The 23364-nt window shown below is 47.3% G+C and overlaps 1 protein-coding gene across 1 annotated transcript in view; it reads right to left on the bottom strand.

Moving 5' to 3' along the window:
* Positions 1-23364, bottom strand: part of Slco2a1 (solute carrier organic anion transporter family member 2A1) — a 74176-nt gene that overhangs the window by 25641 nt on the left and 25171 nt on the right. Inside the window, exons 2-3 of the mRNA XM_055629846.1 lie at positions 11636-11773; positions 10102-10264 (exon numbers count right to left, since the gene is read on the bottom strand). Of these exons, the coding sequence (XP_055485821.1) occupies positions 10102-10264; positions 11636-11773 (301 nt within the window). The remainder of the gene's footprint in view (positions 1-10101; positions 10265-11635; positions 11774-23364) is intronic.

The following is a 23364-nucleotide window of genomic DNA, read 5'->3' as shown; positions in this document are numbered from 1 at the left end:
GTGCTGGGATGGGTTTATACCTGCACAGGGAAAGAGTGTGCTGGTGGTGGTTGTGGTGGTGGTGGTGGTGTGTGTGTGTGTGTGTGTGTGTGTGTGTGTGTGTGTACTGAAACTGTAACACTCTTCCTTTGTCCTACCAGAGACCTAGACAATGCTACTTCTACTGGGCACAAGACAACAGGCTTGCTGTGTGCAGGACTTAACAAAATTACGAGCCACACTGCGGCTGGCCTGGGACTCCCCTCTCCTACCTCCTCATTGCCCTTTGCCAGTGCATAGGAGCTGGTACCCCGAGTATCAGACTCATTTCTTTCGTGGCTAGGAGAGGAAAAAAAAAAAAAAGATGACAGCTTGCAGCACTGCATGTACTATTTTAAAGGGATGGGCCTTCCGCTAGCACCTTTCACTGGTTGTGAAATAGAACTTATTGCTCACAGATTTATCCCCTAGCCTGCTGGGAGCTCTTTGAAGAAAACCCAGAACTGTTAGAAGAGCCAATACCAGTTCATCAAAAGGCATTCATGCATCCCCCACCCCACCCCACATTTTCCTTCTTAGTGGGAGCTCTTTAGCCAGCAGAAGCCATGGCCTGGCTCGGCTGGAGGCAGCCTGTTGACAGAGTCTGTCATATCTGCTAGGCAAGCTGGGGAACCATATCTGGAGAGTCCTCTTGGGGAATCAGCTACTGCACACCTGAGGGAAAAGGGCCATGGGTCTATCGCTCTGTGTGCTGTGTCCTCTGGGACACAGCTGGCAAGTCTAAGAATGACAGGAATGCTGTAGAGCCAGGAGAAGGGAAGACAGAATATTCTGAAGGCTGAAAATTAAAAAAAAAAAAAAAAAGTTAGACCCAAGGATAAAAAGAAGGACTCCAACCAAAGAAAGTAAATCTTATGGGGGTAAAATACAGGGCTTGGCCTCCCCTAGACAGCAAATAGGGGAAAGGTAAGGCCTAGCACTTAGGAGGCAGAGGGAAGTAGATCTCTGAGTCTGGGGCCAGCCTGGTCTACAGAGTGAGTTCCAGGACAGCCAAAAGTACATAGAGAAAGCCTGTCTCAAAAAAATAAAAATAAAAATCTGCGGGGTTGAGTTTCTGGCTTTTTTGATCATACACTCACAACTTAAGCTTGCTTTAGTACCTTCAGGTCCAGAGTGGAGGCTTCTCTGTCTCTTTCCTGGGGATACCCTGAAGTCCGGCTGCCTTATTTTCTGAGGTTGTGTGAGGATCCTGCCACTGAAGAAGCTTAGCCCAGCTCTGGGACAGCTGTTCCTGCAGCTGGGGACTAACAGGCTTGGGCTGGATGATTCTAGGAGGCAGACTAGAACCCACAGAATTACTGGGAGATCTAAGGAAAGAGTCACTTGGGAGAGAAAGGCCTGTCCTCATGATTCATGAGCAGCACATCGGGGCAACCTGGCGGAATTCATACCCTGGGAGTTCAGCTCTAAGGGCAGGAGAACCATCTAGCATAGTGAAGGCCGAATGAGCCAGGGAATGAGAAGGAGCCAGGAGATTAGAGCAGGTTGCTGGTATTAGTTTGAGGTCAAGCGGAGCAATTCAGGACCTGACTGAATAAGTCGGCTGGGAGAGGAGTTGGAGCCAGAACAGCTGAGCTGAACCAGCCATGCCAGAGCTCAGTAAGAACAAGAAAGTGTGCACCTACTAAGCAGTAAGTCTCAGAGGCTGAAAACATTCTAGACCTAGGTTAGATTGTACAGAGGCTAGAAGCTTCCGGGACTAGGCCTAGGTTAGCAGAAGGAGGCAGTAAGCCTCCAAGACGACAACTGGAACAGGCAAATAAAAGTTCCTTTTACAGTGTAGGGCTTGGGAAACTACTAAGTAGGGTAAGATTTGATCTCCATCCTGTTTGTGCCAAAGAGGATTTTAGCAGACACCTCGACACTTGTCTCTTCTCCCCCGGTGTCCCTGTAACATGCTGAACAGCTTCATAGAGACTCAAGGGTTGGCAAGCCAGAAATATTTGCTACCTGGTTCTTGAACAAAAATGTCTGCCCTCGGCCTGACATGGTTTTCAAACACTTCAGCCACTAAAACTTTCAACAATCAAAGCTCCAGAGACACAAAGCTCAAACTAGACATGAGCAGAGCTCTTGAAGGGTGGGTATCTGGGAGGAGAGGGGGTTTCTCCTGTTCATCTTTCTTCTTACTCCTACCCCAGACTAGGAAAAAGACAGGAAGGGGATATTTGCTAGGTCCTTGTATGTGAGTCAGTTAGTTGCCTGTTGTGATCTTTTCCCTCTTTCAATGCCTGAGTTCCCATCGTCCCTGATTATGGACAGCACAAGCTTGGAGCTCTTAAAAGTCCCCTGGTCATGGGAGAAAGAAAAGTTGACCCCCAATTCTCAGGGCATCCACTGCCTAGGTGTTCCTGGGGAGTCTGTGTCAAGTCTTTGGGTCATAGGAGGCTGTCTGGGTACAGTCAGCAGCCCCATTCTCACCAACGGCAGCAAGAAAACTAGATAGCGCCTTCCTGATTCCCTGGGTCCTCAGGAGCCCACTGTCTCCTATAGTGATGGACAATGGTTTCTTAAAACCACATTCCACAAGGGGATAGGGACTGCTTCCTAGGATGTCCAAAGCCACTAGAATAGCAAGAAGCCTTTCTTATCCGCCATGAATGACGACTCTTAAGAAGACCTTTCCCCCTGCCCCGGTTAGGACTTAGACAGAGTCCACCAACCATCCAGGAAGAGTGAGTCGATGGAGGAGCAGGAAGGAGCTTGTCTCCCAGACGCTTGTAGCAGGTCTGCCCCCTGGCCTCATTGCTGAACAAGAAAAATGACAGCGCAGTTCCCAAGGGCCAGAGGTGGAGGGGAGCCACACTCAGCCTCTTGCTGGAGGCCTAGGAGAATGAGTCATGTATTCAATTCACCTGACTTGCCCACAAAACACACGCTCAAAGAACCAGAGAGCGGACTAGGTCGACGGCTGACAGCTGCTGCCTTGAGAGGGGCTGCCTATCATTCTGCTGCAGTGGAAACGCTTGCTCCACAACCTTTGACGTTCTGACCCTCCCCTGATACTCGACACAACAGCCAGGAGCAGGCTGTCATTTCTCCAGGTTCACTTCTATGCTTTCCTACGCCATGACTTTAAGAGGGTCCGCATCAACCCTCATCCGGTTTTGTTCTGCTCATCTGTTCAGGGATGTTTTACTTTTAGTTGAATTAATAGTGGCCATGTGTTTTGTGTTTGCTTAGTTTTTTTCTTCCTTTTTTTTTTCCTCCAAATTAAACGGGTTAAACAGTTCCAATTAGCCAGCCTGAGCAACTTTCACCCCAACTACCCACGCATTCACCCCAGTACACGCTTCCCCTCCATCCTTTACATATACCCTACCTCAACCCTCCAGCCAATTTCCACCCACCTACTTCCCCTCACATGCATGCTCAGCCTGTATCCCTGCCCACAGGATTCCTCCTATATATGAGTTCTCCATTTCACCGTACTTCCTCCTTCCTGTATATTCCCACCTCCTCACAATCTCCCCACCTCCATACCTTCACCCCTGTGCCCACATGCTGCTGCCTCCAATACCCATCTCCACATATACCAGCCTCCTCATGCTCAGCGTCTCCCCTACCTCATTCAACTTCCTGTGTGTAGAGATGGTCTGCCCTGCACGTACCTATGTGTTACAGGCACACTCGGGCCACCCACACGCTGTGCACCCCTCATTTCCCCGATGGCCTCTGGCATCATCTCCATTTCACGCCACAGCTGGGTTTTTACCACAGAGCCACCTGAGCTCACGTTCTAGGGTGATTCTGTGGCCTGGCCCTTCGTGGCTTATGGGTTTAGGAGATGGATTTGGCTCTGGAGGTTGCTTGAGTTGCACAAGAAAGGGTTGAAGTCTCACTGCATCCTGAAGCTCTACTTTCCATGCTTTGCTGTTCTCGCCTTCCTAAGGACACCATAGAGAGCAGAGGATAGGGACCAGCAGCCTCAGCCAGAAAGGAATAGGAAGGGACTCTTCCCTTTGTTTTCTTGATTGCTCCCAAAATACAACTTCCGATCCCCATTTCCTGCTTAGCCTCCAAGAAACTTCCTGCCTCCCCCCACACTCCCAGCTCCATTATCTGCCAGAATGACTTCTGAATGGACAAACTGAATTTTTCACGGGGTTACACCTAGTTCCTCAAAGCACTGGTTTCAAAAAACTCCTTTTCTCTCTCCTGGGAGAGCTGCTTTCATGCGGGCCTGTTTCCCATCTACAAAAGCTTCTCTGCACCTTCTAGACATGGGCTTGGATGGAGGCTTTGGCTGGGTAGCTAGTCTCTAAAGGCTCCAAGGCACATTTCCGGACCCCACTGACATTTGGAAAATCTAAACATCCATAAATGTCTGCGTGGACTCTTTTAAATTGGCAATTAGTTGTTGAAAGTCTTCGTGATTTCCCACAAAGGTCAGCCTTTCTTTAATTTTTTTCCCCCTCTGAAAATCATAGTTCCTCTTCATTTTCCATGGTCATTTCTGGAGCAGCTCTGTTCCAAGGCGGGGGGGGGGGGAGAAATCAGCAAATACTCACGAAGAGAAGAGTGGATAGTGATCAATAACAGATTCCAAATGCGACAGCGAGGGGAAGCAAACAGAAATGTCCCCAGCAGCCACCGCGAGCCACGCTCTTTACGTCCACGATAGATTTTACTCTGAGAACACGCTGAGTGAGAAGGGATTGTTGCTCCCACTTTACATATAAAGTTCAGAGCAGCAGAGTACCTCCCCTAAGGAGAGTTGGCAAGGGAGCCGCTGAGGTGGGATTTGAGCGTCAAAGCCCATGCTCCGTCTACCAGTGTGAGGATCTCTCCTTCCCTACACCGTGACTTTAAGAGGGTCCACATCAAACACCATTCGGTATGCTCTGGGAACTTGTCAGAACAGCAGCCCGAGCTCTCACCCAGAGGGGCCCATGCCCGAATGAGGGTGCCATGGAGGACCTAGGGCGAGGACTAGAGATCCCCTGCGGGTTCTCCCACGCTATCCAGCCCACAGCAAAGTGCTCGCCAAGTACTCATGTGTGTTCTCACTGGGGATTCCAAGGGGCTACCTACCCATTTTCTCAGAGTCCTATAAGTCCTTTCCGCATGAACAACAGCCACCACGTCACAATCGCCGCCTGTGCCAGCCACTGGGCTAAATGCAAGGACGCGTGCCTCTGCAAGCCATCAGAGCCTTATTGGGGAGGTGTCTCTCTTTTAGACCCTCCTGAGGTACTGAGACTCAAGGCAGGGAGGAAATGGCCCAAGGCCACGCCATCAGAGAGCCTCAACATCCAGTCTCAGCCGGAGGACTGCCTGGCTCCAGAAGACAGCTCAGACACACCGCCATTTGGGGGTCACATCTAATGAAATATGTTCCCCTCCCACTCCCCACCCCACGATCTTACATAATTCAAAGCTGAAGTTCCCACAGGAATCTATTTGAAGTGGACTCACAATCAGCCTTTTTTCCCCCATGAAGTGAGACCCAGTGAATATTTTTCTCTGAACATACTAACGCAGCATACTTCAACACTGCCTTGGCACCTGGTATACAGCCCAACTAAAGCGCACAGATGAGATTCCTAGGCCAAGGTCCTCCTTCTTTTATTGTCTGGCACCAGAAAGCTGCCCGAAGGTAGTCAGTCTATCCTTGAACACTTCCAGCTGTTGCTTGACTCCCAGTCAAAGCAGACGTCATTCTATTGTTGCAGAGTTTGCACAGACAGGACGCGCAACAACAAACCAGTCCATTCTCCCAGCCTGTGCACACGGTGGCCCTGTCAGGCAAGCTGTGGTCTTTCTAGAAACCCTTCCCACTGTCCCTCAGATGATATGAGCCAGGGTTAAGATTGGGCTCCCTGTAATCTGGGGGCTTTGTGGTAAATCCCAACTCAATCGGAACAGCCATCCCTAATAAGGAGTGGAGTGGCTCCCCTCCCATGGCTACATTGTGCAAGGCAAATGCCACGGGCTGTGGGCCCAGGCCGCAGGGAGCCGACCAGCCTGACTGAGTAGGCCATGGTGTGTGGTGTCTGGCAAGGTGCCCTCCCCTCAGCCTGGCCCCAGTGCTCCTGGCTCCTTTGCTGATCTCATTAGCCCTGTCTTCATGCATCAAAGAGGTCAAGTCCTGACTCTCCACGAGAGCTGGACTCCAATGCCTCGTCTAGATGGAGGGAAGAAAGGACAGGGCAGAAGCCATGGGCTTGGATCTGTCTTCATCCTTGGCTCTCCTGAGGCAAGGCTTAACCTTTGAGCAGTCCAGGACTGCCACACGCCTATGAAAATGACCAGAGCACCTGGAAAGAGCGACAGTGAGTGACAGAAAGAGTGTTGCAGACACTTCATCGGTAGACCTCCCTGCTCCTAATTCTCCCTGGTACCCCACTCTCCCTCCCCCAAACTATCCCTCTCCCAACTACCTATCTCCAGCACAAGCCTTACAACCCACAGAGGAATTTCTGCTGCCATTCTGAATGATTCTCTCTGGAACTTAAGTCTACTTTTAGAAGAGCCTGAGAGTCATGCAAACACGAATCAGTTACTTGCCCAGCATGTTCCTGGATGGCCCATTTACCCTCCGGAGACAATATACAGCTTTACTGCCTGCCAAGAACTAAGGATGAGCATTTGCAGATGGGGCCCCTCCATGCTGCTCATCATGAGGCCATGATCACGTCCTGCTCCTCCCAAGACAAGGGCAAATTCATCCTGAGCTGAAGTTATCTCCAAAGCAGTGATGATCCTGGAGTGCTGAGTCCACAGGAGGATGTAAAATACTACACTACAACAGATCTACCCTCAATCTGACCACACATAATTTACACAGGGGGGATAAATCCCACCACGGTTTGCTCCACAGTCACATTATAGAGCATACAAAGAGAGGACTCACAATGATTCTGATTTAAAAAGCTAGAGAGAGACTCACAGAATGGGAAGGCATGCCTTAAGGAAACCACTAAGAATACGGTATAGAAGGACAACGAGTTGAAAACTAAAGTGAGGTTAAGAGATGGCAGATGACTGACATGCATATTTACATGAAAGTTCCAGAGGGAAGGATGAAGAAAATCAGGAGCATTTTTGGCTGACAAGTTTTTAGAATTAAATAAAAATTTTGGTCTTATTAAAAAACAAAAACAAAAACAAAAAAAAAAAACCCCGACAAAACAAAAAAACAAAAACCCATACCTGAACTCCCATACAGACACAGATTAGCCCACATTCAAAGATATTATGGTAGCAACACACACACACACACACACACACACAAAGAAATTGTAAGTGCACTAGAGAGAATCAAACCAGGATGCCTAAAAATGAGGGCTGATAATTAGACAGACGGAGAAGGTCCAGCAAGAAATGCCAAAAGACAAAGGTGTGTTGTCTACAAAGCTCTGAGCAGGAATAACTATTAATAGTTATTTGCAGCTAAATAATTCAAGAGCAAGGGTGGAATTAAGCTCTTTTCTGACAGAGATTTTATCACCCCAGGGCTCATCAAAGTAACAACAGAGGATATAGATTAGGAAAAGGGGAACAACAAAGCAGGTGAAAGACCCCCCAAACAACGATGAACACCTTGTTGGTAAATATCAGTAGGCGCTGAGCACTGCAGGAAAGTTAGCCAGGTGTGTCCACAGCACTGGGCAGCCATGGTGGACAACGGGTATTAAGGCATTCAGGGGCTACGCTCTCCTGGAGAATAAAGACCCTTAGCAGCTGAGAGCTTTTTCAGTCATAAATCAATGTGAAACGCAAGGGCAGTGGTGAGCCACACTGTTTAAGGGTTTTGAGAGGATCGCCCACAACAGGCGTGCAAATGGGTCTATGGATTTAATGCGATCCCACTTAAAATTCCAGAAGGGTATTTTTCTTTTGAATATAAACAACTAGATTTCGAAGTTTATATAGAAAAAAAAAAAAAGAACAAAATTGACTAGAACACTAGGGAGGGAGGGACTGCAGTAGCGGCAGCAGTGACACCCAGATCAGTGGGGTGGGAAAGGAAGTCCAGAGATGAAGCCACAGACAGGGCCTGACTTTCTTCTCTGTGCTGGTGGCAGAGCTCTGGCTCTTGTGCATTTGGGGCCAACTCTCTACCACTGAGCTGCAGCCTTAGCCCAAGACAATTTATCTGTTAGAATGGTACAAATTATCATATGGTGAAAAGACTTTTTTTTTTTTTTGTAACAAATTGGGCTGAAAAAAAAAATGACATTCCTGCACAAAAGGAAAAACTTGAGCACTTATAAACGGTTAACTCAAAACAGACCAGAAGTCTACATGTAACTATAAAAAACAGAAACACCCTGAGAACGTGCGTAGAAAATCTCCCTGTCTCTCCTGGGATCAAGCAGAGGTCTTAAGTGCGGTACCAGAAGAATGAGTCATGGAAGAGAAAAATAAGGGGAAAAAAATGGATTTTGTCAAAATTAAAATCTGTTTTTGTTTTGGAAGTGACATGTATTCTGTTAAAAGAGTATGTGTGATGATCTAGAGACTGGGAGGGAATATGTGTGAAGTTTATACTCAATGAAGAACTGTCTGGAATTTGTATGAAATCTCAACAATTTAAAACAATAACAATTTATAATTAGTTAATGGGTTGATAGGGGAGAGGAGCATTTTCTTCAGTGGTGAAGCCACGTGTAAGGTGCCTATGTGCTTATAAATAAACCCTCACACTCTTTTAATCAGCTCTAACAAAATACGCTCACACATACACACATACACACAAATGAAAACAGAAGGGGGAACTAGTTGAGAAAAGGAAGAGGAAGAGCAAGAGTGGGAGAAATAAAGTGAATATAACCAAAATAATCATGTACATGTATAAAATGTCATAACGAGACCTATTATGCATAACTAATATATGCTAATTAGAATAATTAAAAAGTAAAAAGGAAAAGTTACCTTTTTCTAGATACTTCAGCACTAATTATTACCACATTTAACCACATACATGTCTATTTCATCCTGTCACCAGACCTCCCAATAAAAAAAAGCAGAAGTTTGGGTCACAGAAAGAGCCCTTATTTGAGGGTCAGGAGAGAGGAACCCCTTCCTGCTTAGCTACTTGGACCAAGAAACAGTATCTGAACAGCTTCAAGTGTGAAGACCTACTATGTAGCCATTTCCTGGCAACTGAAACATTCCCTTCAGGTTAGAGGAAGAAAGAGCAGGAGCTCTTAAAACTAAGAGAGTTACAGAAACTTGTAAGGCTCAGAAGTTCATAAAAATTACAAGATTTACAAAGCTTTCCCCAAGGTCGTACAAAGCAGGAATCAGTAGTAGGGGAAGAGGAGAGATCTGATGGAATTGCCTGCAAGTTGTAAAGAGGCTCTAAGGATAAGTTTTTCTGAGTCTTCACCCATGATGGACTGTGCCTTTTAATGACATGGCTGCCTTTGGGTTACCTATGCTCTTATAATCCCTTACCCAAGCTCCTGTAGGTAACCCAAATAAACTTATTGGCTCACTAAAGCAAGTGTTGAACAGAGTCATCTCTTTAGGTTACCATAGTGTCTTATGTGGAGTGGACAGGCATTTGTTCATGTTTCCAGGAGAAGTTACATAAGTTCTCAAATTATGACTTTTCTTTGCACACTACTAGTTAATGTCTGGACATCAACGACTATGTGATTTAATGTAAAACATTAAACACTATGTGATTTAATGTAAAATTGACAGGCGTAACGGCCACAGAACATCAAGAAAACCCCCAAATGCCATCACATTCCACATTTTGCTCGTCTTTCTGCTAAGCCTCTGTGGGCTCTGGTTCCAGGCAGGTGGAGTTTATACTGATCCTGGCACAAAGCACAAGGGGTCATGGGGAGAGGCTGGCAAGCACATCCTCAACAAACCGGGAACCAAGTGGCTAGGCTACTTCACACTTCTGTGTGTTTCAACAGGTTCTGCACTTCAGATGTGGTCTGGAGGGCAACTGAACCGCTAAATCCAAGGGTGGCCTCTAAAGGGAGAGGAGAGAAGCATGACCCAGAGCGGAAACCCCGAGCTCGTGAGCACTGCCATCAACCCTGTGCCATGCTCGCCCTGCCTCAGTTCCTCAGGGCAGGAGCCGGGGTCACTCACCAGTATTGGTCGAGGTGTACTGATAGGGCTCTGACAGGAAGTGTGGGAGGGTGAGGACGAAGGCGCCTACAGCCAGGAGGAGGCCCCCTATGCCGATCATCCGGGGGCGGTTCACCCGGCTGCCAAAGTAGCTGACAAAGATGATGAGGGTAGCATTGCTGATCTGTAAAGGGAAACAAGGGATCAAATGAGACCCAGGTCCTACCCTCCCCTAGGCCAGAGAAGACCGTATTTCACCCAGGGAGAATAGACAGGGAAGGGACTGTCCGTCATTGGTGGTGTCCCTGAACTTGCTTGGGTATTGCTTTTTTTTTTTTTCAGCAGACCTCAAAACTGTAGTTGTTCTAGCCAAGAAGCGGACTTCAGGCCTCACCTATCACCCTCAGAGTGCCCGAGAACAGCCGCATCTTCTTGGTGGTGGTGAACATTTGGAATCTGACATAAAGCCCATTAACAGCACACGCTGCTCTTTCACGTCTCAAAACCAAAGGGGCCTCAGGGCTGGAGTTGGACACGTAGGACAGGGCTCTAGGGCTCCAACCCACCTTGCCTGTTTATCCCTCAATGTCACGTCAGAATGGACAATAGGACAGCTGCTTTCCAAGGCCAAGACACTTGTTTGAGCACCTCCACCTGCCCTTGAACTGCCATAGGCGGCCTGTGCCCTTTCATACCACCTGGGCCCAGGAAGGCTTTGAGATTGGAGCTTCTGTCTGAAGGTCTGTACACACCACACACTCAGATGGCCTCACCCACTCCTGCATAAGGCTGGGCTCTCTTTACACACCTCTGGCCCCATACACACATTCACACACTACTAGTAGCAGTGTACAAACTTTATTTGTTCCTGAACCACAGTTTTATTTTAAGCATTCAGTGATGCAGATCAAAGTTCAGATGCGGGAGGTCATAGCTTTGGATTCTCTTGAGTGCTGTAAGAGAGGATCTACCTGACATGCCAGATCTCATCTGTTTAGTAGAGGGGCCTAGGACACATGTGAAAAGAATCCAGAGGATGTGTCTGGACTCATCAAGAACTAGGGTGACTTTTGATTCATACAAGGGCCAGGACAAGGCCACAGTGACATGAATGCCAAAGGTTTGTTTCCTTACTGTCTGTTGTCTGTGAGGACAATAACAAGTCAAAGACAAAAAATTTAGGGGAGCTATTCTGCACTAGGATGTAAGCCCAGTCCCTGTTATGTTCCTCTCGGAGCCCGTGGTTAGGATAATGCACACATTGAAGGATGGTCAAGAGCCTCCCGCCCAGGGCTGGAATGACGGCTCAGCATTTAAGATCGCTTGTTGCTCTTGCAGAAGACCTAGGTCCAGTTCCCAGCCTAGTGGTTCGCAGCCATCCACAACTCCAGTTCCAGGAGATCCAGTGCCCTCTCCAGGCTTCCTCAGGCACCAAGCATGCACACAGTATATGTACATATAGGCAGGCAAAACACTTGCACATAAAATAAACAAATGTAATCAATTTTGTTTTAAAAAATAAAGACTCCCCCACACCACCTCCCACCCCGCTCACCTCATTCAAGCTGGAAATGAGACCCGAGGAAGAACTGGAGAGCCCAAAGCGCTTCTCGATTGTGGTGAGGCTGCTCTTGAAGTAGGCGCTGTAAAGCAGCTGGCAGAGCTGCAGGAGGCCATGGCACAGCACGAACACCTGGTAACAGATGACAGCCCCGTGAGCTCTCTGTACTGTGGCCCAGGTGCCTGCCTGGCCTTCCATCCAGGGCGTCTGGGGCAGCTGGGACTGTCTCCCCACAAAAAACACATCACTGGATGGTTCTGAGGGTAAAACTCTATCAGGTGCCACAGGTTCTCTTCCTTGGAAAACAGTTCAAAAGCGCTAATCGTTCCTAGGTTTACCAGATTTTTTTTTTTTTTGAGACCCTGTCTCAGGTCTCCCAAGTTGGCTTCAAACTCAATGTGAGGCTGAGGATGAACTTCTGATCCTCCTGCCTTTAGTCTGTGCTGAGCTCACAGGCCAGCGCTACCGCACTTTGTTTTCAAGGTTTTGTGCATAGCAGGCAAGCACTCCACCTAATGAGCTACCTCTGTTGTCTCACAGAGCTCATTAAAACCATGGAGAATGCCATTCCCAAGAAAAGTCCTGACTTGAACAAGCAGCAAGGGCCTTTGCCACCTTTGGTTGCTCCCTAACCATATCACAGCATACCATGGACTGCTCTTTGGGCTTCCTCCTGTGTCCCGAGAGGGCTACAGGTCATCCGCTATTCCATCTGGACTATTCTCAGTGATACCAGGGAAACTTCAGTTTGGGGTGCTCCACTTGTCCTGTCCTCCATCCTCCAAGGCCCACCTCTTGTGTCTCCAGAAAGGTGGTCTGACAGAGTCCTCCAACAACCTAATCAAATGAATATGCTGATTCTGTCATACCAAGCTTCTATCAGGGCTATCTTGACCTCTCACCAAGAACATTTGTGACTGGACATGTTCCGCTCTAGATAGATGGTCAAAGCCTTGGAGAAAGGCCCAAGGGTTACCTGTCACTGAGTCCCACCTGACCTCACATGCTTTGTCCTGTGTGTACTGAGTAAATGTGAGTTCCATACTTGACAGGGGTAGACAAATAACGTCATGGAATGTGAAAGAAGAATTTGATGGTGTCCTCAGCTCCAGGCTGAGCCCTCCTGCCATTTCAGCTGTTGCACGAACAGGTACCAAGCCACAAGTCCCACATCCTTAAGCAGTGTTTGGAAGGTTTCTGTTGGGTCATGTTTTCCCTCCAGGGAAGGGTAGGGTAGATGATGTTTCATACTCTGCCAAAATTATTCTCTGATGTGGTCTTCTTCTTCCTGGGGTGGGGGTGGGGGGTCAGGTGCTGTTAGCCACCAGCCTGTGAAGGCAGGAGGAGCAGAAGTTGAGGCACAGAGCTTGGAAGGCCATGAGCAGGATGGAGATCAAACACTCTGGGAACCACTTCATGGAAATAGTTCAACTTTAATTCCAGAGAACAAAGGCTACATACTCCTTGGGGAGTGGGTGGGGGACTCCAAAGATAGGTGTACATAATTGGTTAAAACTAGGCACTTTAAGGATGCTTGATTTGCATTAAACAGCAATTAGGAACACAGTACCTAATTATCATATAGTGCAGTATCTAATTATCATTAGGGGAGAGCTAGCAGGGAGCTGTGTCAAAGGCCACATGTCAATTGTGGTTTAGGGGCATCTATGTCTAAAGACACTCTCCAGATGAAGTCAAGCAGAGTAGGAGGCCCTGCTGGGGAGAGGGAGTCCTGCACCTTAAGGCCGAGTTTAGAATGGCTATCCGGACAGGGAGGACTGCAACCTCAAACAGCAGGGTCCTTTCAACACCCCTGAATTGAAAGGCTGGTGTCTGAGAGAAGCAAACGAGACTTCGTCTTCATTTTAATTTCCCTCCAAAACTAAGCCAGCCTCTCTGCTGGGCTCTCGCTCCAACCCATGGAATTTCCCAGATGTTAGAACAGAGCCTTGGCAAGGCCAGCTTGAGGCTTCTGCAAAAGAGTCTGGAACTCACTGTATGTCCATGTGTACTCTGTATAGATGCCCATCTGCATTCATGGCCTCCAAATCCAAGAAGGCCATAGTTCTCAAGAAACCAGACACCTCTCCAAACTGCTGCCTGTCTCTGAGCCCCAGCAACCAGCTTCCTCCTCACCAGAGGCAGCAGAGAGGCTACCTGGTGACAGAGACACCTCTCCAGTCCCATCTTCTAGAAAGTCCCTCCTGTGTTTCCTTTCATTAGCTGGACTCTTCTTAATATTTCATGATAAAATATTTTTTGAGAATTATTTTTGTCCCGGTTTCTTTTCTAAGATGGAGAAATTGAGGCCATTGCAGAAGCTCAAATAGGGATTTGAAGCAGAAATCATGAGGAACATTGCTTGCTGGGCTTCTCAGACTCTTAGATCTAGTTTTCTTACACAGCCCAGGACGACCTTCCCAGGGTGGACTGAGATCTCCAATACTAATTCACAATCAAGACAATCCCTCATAGTCATGCCCACAGATGAACTCCATCAAGACACTTACTCAACCGAGACTCTTTTTTTCAAGGGACGAGTCTAGGCTATGTCAAGTTGATGCTAATTAGGACAGAAACTATTAGTGAAGATGGGATAAAAAAAAGATGGTATTGTTTAGGTAAGAAGTGGGAAATAGCAAGAGCTGGAGAGGACAGGAACTCCACAAGGAGAGCAACAGAACAAGAAAATTTGAACACAGGGAACTTCCCAGAGACTCATACTCCAACCAAGGACTATTCATGGAGATAACCTACAACCCCTGCACAGATGTAGCCCATGGCAGTTCAGTGTCCAAGTGGGTTACATAGTAATGGGAAGAGGGACTGCCTCTGACATAATCTGATTGGCCTGCTCTTTGATCACCTCCCCCTGAGGGGGGAGCAGCCTTACCAGGCCACAGAAGAGGACAATGCAGCCACTTCTGATGAGAACTGATAGACTAAGATCAGAAAGAAGGAGAGGAGGACCTCCCCTATCAGTGGACTTGGGGAGGGGCATGCATGCAGAAAGGAGAGGGAGGGTGGGATCGGGAGGGGAGAAGGGAGGAGCTTATGGGGGGGGCATACAAAATGAATAAAGTGTAATTAATAAAAGTTAAATAAAAAAATTTAAGAAAGATGGTATTGATATTGCTGATGGTGAAAGTATTGACAGAAATACAGGTAATGCTGCTGGCAAAGGTGAGAGTAAAGTGAAGGGGTTGGTGAAGGAGATGGTACCGAGGATATTGGGATTAGACAGTTTGGGCATTGTTCACGAATACAAGACACCAAAACCGCACTTAATCTTGGACTCTCCCCTGGGTCAGGCCAGATTCAGGAGAGAAGACACAATCTAATATGTAATGCCTCACTAGAACATCCTTCTCTGATCATCTCTGGAAGGTTAATGCCCCCTAAAATTGCCTGAGGTCTTTTTCTGGACATTCATTCTGTTTCGTGCATTCTCTTGACAATCCTGTGGCAGTCAAATCTTGGTCCCTCTTCAAGAACGTTTTCCTGAAACCCTGCACTCAGGTTTATTGTACTGTCTATTGAGCATGTCCACCTGTATATCCCAGACTCCTCATGCTAGTCACTTCCCCAACTGTGACATACTGTCTTTCCCACAGACTTCTTTTTTTCTTTCAGACCCTGCCTTAGTTACTTTTCTATTACTGTGAAGAGACACCATGAGTGAGGCAACTCTAAAAGAAAGCATTTGATTTGGGGCTCATGGTTCTAGAGGGTGGTAGAGTTCATGAACATTATGGTGAGACGAAGAACAGCACGCGGTTAGGCATGACACTAGAGCAGTAGCTGAAAGTTTACATCTGATCCAAAAGCCTGAGGCAGGGAGAGATAGGGAACTAATTAGGAACTTTGGAGACCTCAAAGCCACTCTCAGTGACACACCCACTCCAACAAGGCCATGCCTCCTAATCCTTCCCAAACAGTTCCACCAGCTGTGGACCAAGCATTCAAAGACATGAGCCAATGGGGAGTGGGGTGGGGTGGAAATTCTCATTCAAACCATCATACTCCTACCACTTTTAGTTTCCCAAGTAAGAAACCAGGATTCTTCCTACATGACCCCTTACCTATGTTCAACTCTATTGCCAGACCCTGTGATCTCTTGTTGGTGTCTCTTATACCTGAGTCTCTTCATCATCTTCAGATGTATACCTCAGCTCGGGCCGTAACTATTTCTACCCTGGAATACTATAATAAAGTCTCTCGGGTCTCTTGTCTTCCTCTCCAAATCTTCCATCTTACTACCCCAAGGAGAACTTTTCAAATGCAAATGAAGGCAAGTCTGCTATACAGAAATATCATCTAAGCCCAAACTGCTGCCTGAGTGAAAATGAGGACATGACACTCCAGGGTATGGTCGAGGAGAAGGATTTTATTGTAGATATGAGGGAGAGTTCAGCCAAAGGCATCTGGAAGGGTTCAGCTTGAACCAGGCCACGAGAGGAGGAGGGAGCAGCAAGAGATGAAGAAAAGATAATAATAATAATGAGAAGGAGGAGGAGAAGAGGTGGGATAAAGGAGGAGGAAGAGGAAAAAGAAGAGGAGGAAGAAGAGAAAGGAGGAGGAGAAGAAGAAGGTAAGCAGACCAAGAGAAAAGCTGAGGACCAAGACAGCATGTGCCTGAAATGTCAGGTTTATATAGAAAAGGGAAGTTGGGGGAATGGAAGGGAAGCCCCTGAGCTGGAGAAGAGGTGTGTGGGTAGGAGACGCTGATGAGGTTGATCACATTTCACAAAGATAGCCACATCGGCATCTCCCACCCACGCACACCTCTTGCAGTGTGACAACGATGCCATCAAGGGGTGGGTACGTGTTCTCGCCACTTGAATATGGGTCAGCAAGGTGCTTGCTTCCAGTGGAAGCAGAGCCACCATGCAGCTGTGGCGTCTGAGGCCAGCGCCTAAATACGAGTGGGTTATCCGCCTAGACTGCTCAGTCCTCTGCTGGTGTCGACTGCCAGGCAGGCTACTGAGCATTCCCTTAGATCATTCTAGTCCCAGCCTTCAATAAACCAGAAATGAGCAACTGTCCCCTGAAGAGCCCTGTGCAGATAGCCTATGTGACAGCAAACTGAAGTTGCTATTGTTTGAAGCACTGAGTTTGGGTTTGCTCTGTCATTCAAAGCAATGACAGAGGGAGTAGGAGTATGGTGGGAGGAGAATGGTGGTTTGAATGAGAATTCCCACCCCACCCCACCCCACTCCCCATTGGCTCATGTCTTTGAATGCTTGGTCCACAGCTGGGGGTGCAGGTGCACCTCCAAACCCTGCTGCAGTACATCTTGCTCCTCAAACACCAAGGTCACCTCTTACAGGTGATCAGCATCCCCACCTTTGCTCACGGTCTCCGTGGAACCTTCTGGTTCGTTATCTAGAGCTTTGCTCCTGACCGTCAGTACCCTCTTACTGGGGTGAGGCTCGGATGTATGTCAAGTTCAAGGTTGCTTCCTCAAATCCCAGAACCTTATTGATGACTTTCACACAGAGGTACCTTAAAGGCTTGTTACACGCTAGTGATGATAGCATCTAGCAGAAGAAGGAGGAAAGCCATTAGGGCTGAACTTAGGCCAGGCCAGGGAAGTCTCACAGGATATATGAGAAGAGACCAGATCAGAGACTCTCACAGAAATTCAGCTGTCATTGACTCTAAATGGAAGAAAGGCCAGAAGCCAAGGAGGCAAGGCCATGGGTGAAAAGGGGAGCCCAAGAGAAGCATGGTGTGGGAAGGAAGGACAGTGGGTTCAGGGTTAGTATACTTTAGTTTCTGAGCATTTACAGAAGACTTTATTTTAATTAGTAACATATAATGTGCAGGAGTGAGTAATCCCTACCAGCTTCCTCTGCTGTCTCCAGGGAGGAAGATGAGGATGGTGGGAGAGAAACCTCCTCAAAGCCTTTCCTGAAAGATATGCCTTTGCTATTTCCAGTAAGTCCTGGAATTCTGCATCTTCAGCCCTGGGCCATAGTGAGGGCCTCTGGCCTCACCAAGCTCACACCAGCGTTGGCCACTGCAGCTATGGCTAGCCTGGGTATTTTGTGGATGCCCTGCAGAGGTGCTGATATGGGTCTGAGCCCGATGTCCCAGGGGATACAGCAGTTGGAGACAGACGAGATGTGTGGCTATAATGGGAGGAGAAAATGGGAGGAGGATGGGTTTGACAAAGCTTGCTGGAAGAGCCACTTCCAGGGTCCCAGACACCTGGCACTGCATACTGTTTCATGAGGACAGAACCGGGAGACCTTGTCCTCATCTGCTCAGACTTACCAAATACCCACTCATAGCCAGAAGGAGAGGAAGAAATGATCACCAGCCAGTACAAAATAGTGTAAGCCATGTCTTGAAGGGGACATGGTTTGAGGGTACATGTGGACGACAGTGGAGTAGGGAGGCCTTGCTGAGCTGGGTTACAGCCTCCCTCTAACTTTGCTTAGGGCAGCCATCTTGGTTTTTGAAGGTTTGGGCCCTTCTGCTTTTAAAGGCAAGTTCTTTAGGCAGAACCCTGACCCAGCGTCTATAAAAAGCTAGATGCTCCGCTCCACTCCACTTAACAAACGCAAAAACTCTCCAAAATGCTCCACAAAAAGATAAAGAAAAGAAAATTTGAACCACAAAGATTACTACTATCAATGGCTTTCCATCTCCTTGCTACACTTTCATTCATTTCTAGGCACGCCTTGCTTCCTTAGATTGTATGGCACATATGATCTCTTGTTCATCGATAGTTCCCCAACAGGCTTTAGACTCCCAGGGGAAAAGATGGCTGGAGATTTTCAGAACAAACAGTCTCCCAGTGCTTGAAGCAATGCCTGGTTCAGAGCTGGCAAGTGAGTATCACGTTTGTAAAATGCCGAAGTGACCTATGGCCTGGAATGTTCGGCCCTCAGTGGGCTGCAGGTTCATCACAATGGCCAGTCTTGATCATTTGCAAAATTCCCCTCTGACGTGGCTATGATTTGTAAGCATGGTTCAGCTGTCACCTTATTCACAAAGAGTCGCTCTTACGTATTTGAAACCCAAACTACAAAAGTTAAAGATTTGCAACTGTGTATACAGGGACTTTCTGATGTGGTCAAAATTGTCTACATTTTTACGGCAGTGATATTTATACAGGTAGAGTTTATGTTTAAAGTCTGTGCATTTTATTATAGGCAAACTAGACGTCAAATAAAATTGACTAAAGGAAAATTCCTTTGAAGACAGAGTCATAAGCATGAAGGTTTTCAAAATAATATTCTGACGCTTTGAAGGACATTCCACAAACAGTTTTCTGTTTTTGTATTTGTTTGAAAGAATGAGCATTGACAACGTCGTGGGCATGTTTGTTTATTCAAGGGGCCTATGCTGAAAGGTTCAAAACTCATGTAAATATTTAGATTTGTGTGTGTATGCTAACCCAAATATCTAGGTTTACAGGGAGTGCATGCGTGCGTGTGTGTGGTGTGTGTTTGATTAACACGGAACTCTTATATATCACAGAGGAAGTTAGCAAGGACATCCCGTGCTGGGGCCCTTTCTTGCAGGGCTGGATGTGAGGGAGGCCCTCAGACATACAAAGTCTGTGAAAGTCATGCTCATAGCCCCATTCCACAAACCCTACTCCTCAATCCTAACAAGTGTGTGGGGGGGTACGGCAGGGAGAGTGCAGAAGAAAAAGAGCGGAGAAACTGGAGTGACCGTTAAAGACCTTTGGAAGGTCTTAGTGACCTTTGGAAGGTCTTAGTGACCTTTGGAAGGCTGAGAGGATGCCCATGATGATAGAAAGAAGGGTCCCGGCTCAAGGCAAGTTCCGGTGATGTGCTGAGGACGACTGTACAGAAAGCACTAAAAATAAGGGAACCCTGACAACTCAGGAAAAATGGGAAAGGGTCAGAGGATACCCCAGCACAGTTATGTTTTGTTTCGTTTTCATTGTCATGTTCATGGCTCCCCCCCACCCCCCATACTATTGGAGCCTTGAGGTAACTGGCATCAGACCACAGAAGCAACAGCTATGAAACTACCAGGCAGGTCATCATGTGATGCCCAGCTAATGGCTGCCCCTGTTGTCACCCAGCTCTGATTCTGGGCACACAGACCTCCCTCGGGCTTCCTCACTGAGCATCAGCTGCTGACCTCCCAGCACTTCCACCCCTAGGTGGCAGCTGTCTGTGTCCCAAAGACTGTCTTGGTGGACTAGAAGAAGCAGGCCTTCCCAAAGAAGGGAGGGAAGGAAAAAAAAAAAAAAAAACAGACATAGAGAAACATTCCACTCACTCCACAAGAGCAGCGTCGAGTGGTTTGGGGTGTGCCCAGGCTGCCTGCTTTAGCTTCTTTGACCTCAGAGAGAACTTGAGAGATAGCACAGACTGTAAAGGGTTTGCACAGCAGCCAATCAATCCCCAGAACCCATTCGAAAACCCCCAAAGAGCTGGGTATAGTGGCGTGCACTTGAAATCCCAGTACTGTAACGGCAGAGATGGAAAGATCTCCAGTCCCTGGAGCTTGCTCTCTAGACAGCTAGCCTAATGGATGAGAGCCAGGTCCTAGAGAAAGATGCTTTCTCCACAACAACAACAAAGTAAATGGCTATCCTGAGGAGCAACACTTGAAGCTGACCCACTGTGCTCTTCATACACACGTGTTCCAAATATACACATACACACACACACCACACACACGTGCAGGGTGCACACCTGCTCATGCATATGTGCATGCGTACACCCCCACACAGGCACAGGCACACACACACACACTCACACACACACACACACACACGAAGGTATGCACAGGCACACCCACATACAAATATACACACATGCATGCGCATGGACACATACACACATGTACACAGATAGGTGAGCGCGCGCGTGTGTGCGCGCGCACACACACACACACACACACACACACACACACACAAGCATGCAAGCACACCTGGCCTCAGAGACCATTCTCTTCTTCTTTTCTCTCTAAGCTGGAGCTGACCACTCAGAGGAATGGAGTTCTTGACCAGAGTAGTTTCAAGTCACACTAATCCCCCTGCCCCGGCCCCCACTTCCCACTTCCAGCCTACAGGGACTCCTGACCTCCATCAACCAGATTCCATTTGAGACATTAACATTTGTTCATGTTTCTTTACACATTTTGTCCCTCCCCCTTCATCTTATAATCGATATAATAACATGCAAATGCTTAAAAAACCTCAAGCAGCCCAGAAGGGCCAGGGGACACTCAGCTCTAGCCAACTTCTGTGGTTCTTCCCGCCTTCAGGACAAGGCATTTATAACCGTCTGTCATGGGGCAGAATCATTTAAGAGAAAGCCTGTGTCCTCACAAGCTATTGTCTATCTCATCCAGAACACTGTACTGAAATCAGAAGACGGACGGTTCGGTGGTGTGCGTGTCCTTTCATACCACAGCAGCATCAAGAACATCGTTAAGGGGCCATCCACTATATGCTGGGCAGTGGGCTAAACTGTCAAGCCCACAGGTACAAACAGATCCTTCCTGTCCCCGAGCACACTTAGCTTAGGATACTGTTATCTAGTTGGCCGGCCCTTACAGAGTGCGGTGCGCCTCTGCGGGCACTTGGCCCGATAGTGGCACTGCCTCTAGATGTATGCTCATTTCCACTTATACTCCCCTGCCCAGCTCATCCTCCTTGCTGGCTGGCAGTCGACCAGTGGTTAAGCCCAGAATGGTGCAGCCCCAGATTCAAGGCACCCTAGTGCAACTGAGACAAAGATGTTTTCCAGTGTCATCAGATGTTTCAGAAAAAAAGGAGAAGGGCTGAGTTGGTGCCTCTGGGACCCGCTTGAGAGGCCCTCGGGGAGGTGAATCCTTCTTACTGTCTTTCCAAAGGGACAGTAGGAGGTAAAGTAAAGAATCAGACGCGTCCTAGGGTGAAAGACCTCAGGCAGCCTGTGGGCTTACGCCTCCTGTACCTTCTGCGGCCCTGGGAGAGTGTACCTTTCACAAAGTGATTCAGGAAATCAAGTGTAGTCCCATGCAGGAAGAATGTCTGCACAAGATAACACTCAGATTTAAAATAGCCAGCCCAGGCTCAGAGTCAGTGTCCTTCGGAGGAGAAATAAGCCAAGATATTGTCAGGGTTATTAGTGTTGTTATGAAGTAGAACAGCCATTTGATGAGACAGTGTCCTGTTGGCTCTTAGAAGTCAAAAAAAAAAAAAAAAGAAAGAAAAGAAAAAAAGAAAAAGAAAAAAAAATCAGACCACCCTAAAAAGAATACAGAAGATATAAGACATCTCACATCTCTTGTTCTTTCATAGGGAAAGCAGGCAATTTGGGAAGCTGAGTTTGGTATTATATTCTCACTAGAAAGGATCTTTGATAAGACGGGGCCCTCAGATGTCCCCTGAAGTAAGAGAAAATGTAGAATTTCACTTTGGAAATGAAGCCTGTGGCTTTCCATGCTGTACCCTCACTTTAAAGCTGGGTATAAGAGAGAGAAGCAGTAGAGCTTCTGAGCCCCAAACCACGCCAAGGACCCTAAAGGCACCCTGTGCTGGCTGCTCTGTGATGCTTGGGTCTCCCCGGGTCCTGCATGGGGACGGGTTCTGCCTGGTGCTGCACACTAAGAGTGTATGAGGTAGGCCACTGCACAGAGGTGGTGACAGGGTCACTTGGAAGAGCAAACTTCGAGAGACCGCCTGAGATCTAGGTTCTGTACTTTCGAAGTCACAGATTTGCGAAGAGGGAAAAAAAAAAGTTTTAGAAGGGACTAAAATCAAGCACGTGAGAGTGTATGAATTCATCATGTTAACTAGAAGAAATGTTTTTAAAAAACACTTGAAAACAAAATTACCACTGGTGTTCATGTCAACACATGCTTGAATTCTTTTTCAGAGATTCTGAAAGATTTTTTGATATATATATATATATATATATATATATATTTTTTTTTTTTTTTTTTTTAAAGACAGTAAAACACTCCTTAATGAAGAACAAGTACTATCTTGTGTTTTGTGGAAGTTGGCTCTCGGTCACCTGTCAGGTTGAAACGAAGCTGCAGTTAGCCAACGTGCTTTGAACACATTTATGGCAGGGAAAGGACATTCAGACCCTGTGAATATGGAAACTTTGCTATTTTATATCCTTCCTCATCTTTGTTCTGGTAACAAGATGGGATGTCAATATTTTTTCTCACATCCTGGAAGGGTTTGAAGATAAAGCCCGTCCCTTCCTGCCTTCAAGCAAAGGGCAGCCAGTTTTTCAGACACAGAAAATGCAAACTGTAACAAAAACACAGTCTCACAAGACCCCAGGACCCTTGGAGCCGACCTCAGGGAGGGGTTCTATGGCCCCGTAAGTGGGAAGTGGCCATAGGAAATTCTGAGGGTTAGCACTTGGAGCCTTCACATCATCTGTCTTTATTATTTATTTTCATCTCTCTATTTTTCAGGTTTGGCATGTTCTCATTTTTATACCTACAGGCCAACACATAGTATATGCTCAGTAAATGTTTGCAAAGCTAGTTAATATCACCTGACCCTGTGCAGAAGGTGACTAAGGCTTAGGGCAGCAAGAAGGTTGCAAAATCTCATGCAGTTGGCAAACGACAGTAGTCAACAGGCACCGAGTCATACCACCCTTCCGTTTCGCCACAATGCCTACTCTTAGGAGAGCTCAGAGGAAAGGGGTGCAGCAGAACTTGTTTTTGCTGGAGTTGACAGTTCCTGACCATATCATCAATGGATTCTCCCCAAATTA

The sequence above is a fragment of the Psammomys obesus genome, unplaced genomic scaffold, assembly GCF_907164565.1.
Source record: "Psammomys obesus unplaced genomic scaffold, mPsaObe1.curated_primary_1811, whole genome shotgun sequence".
NCBI classification, from domain to species: Eukaryota; Metazoa; Chordata; class Mammalia; order Rodentia; family Muridae; genus Psammomys; species Psammomys obesus.
Note: the sequence above shows the minus strand (reverse complement) of the source record. Positions and strands in the feature narration are given on the sequence as shown.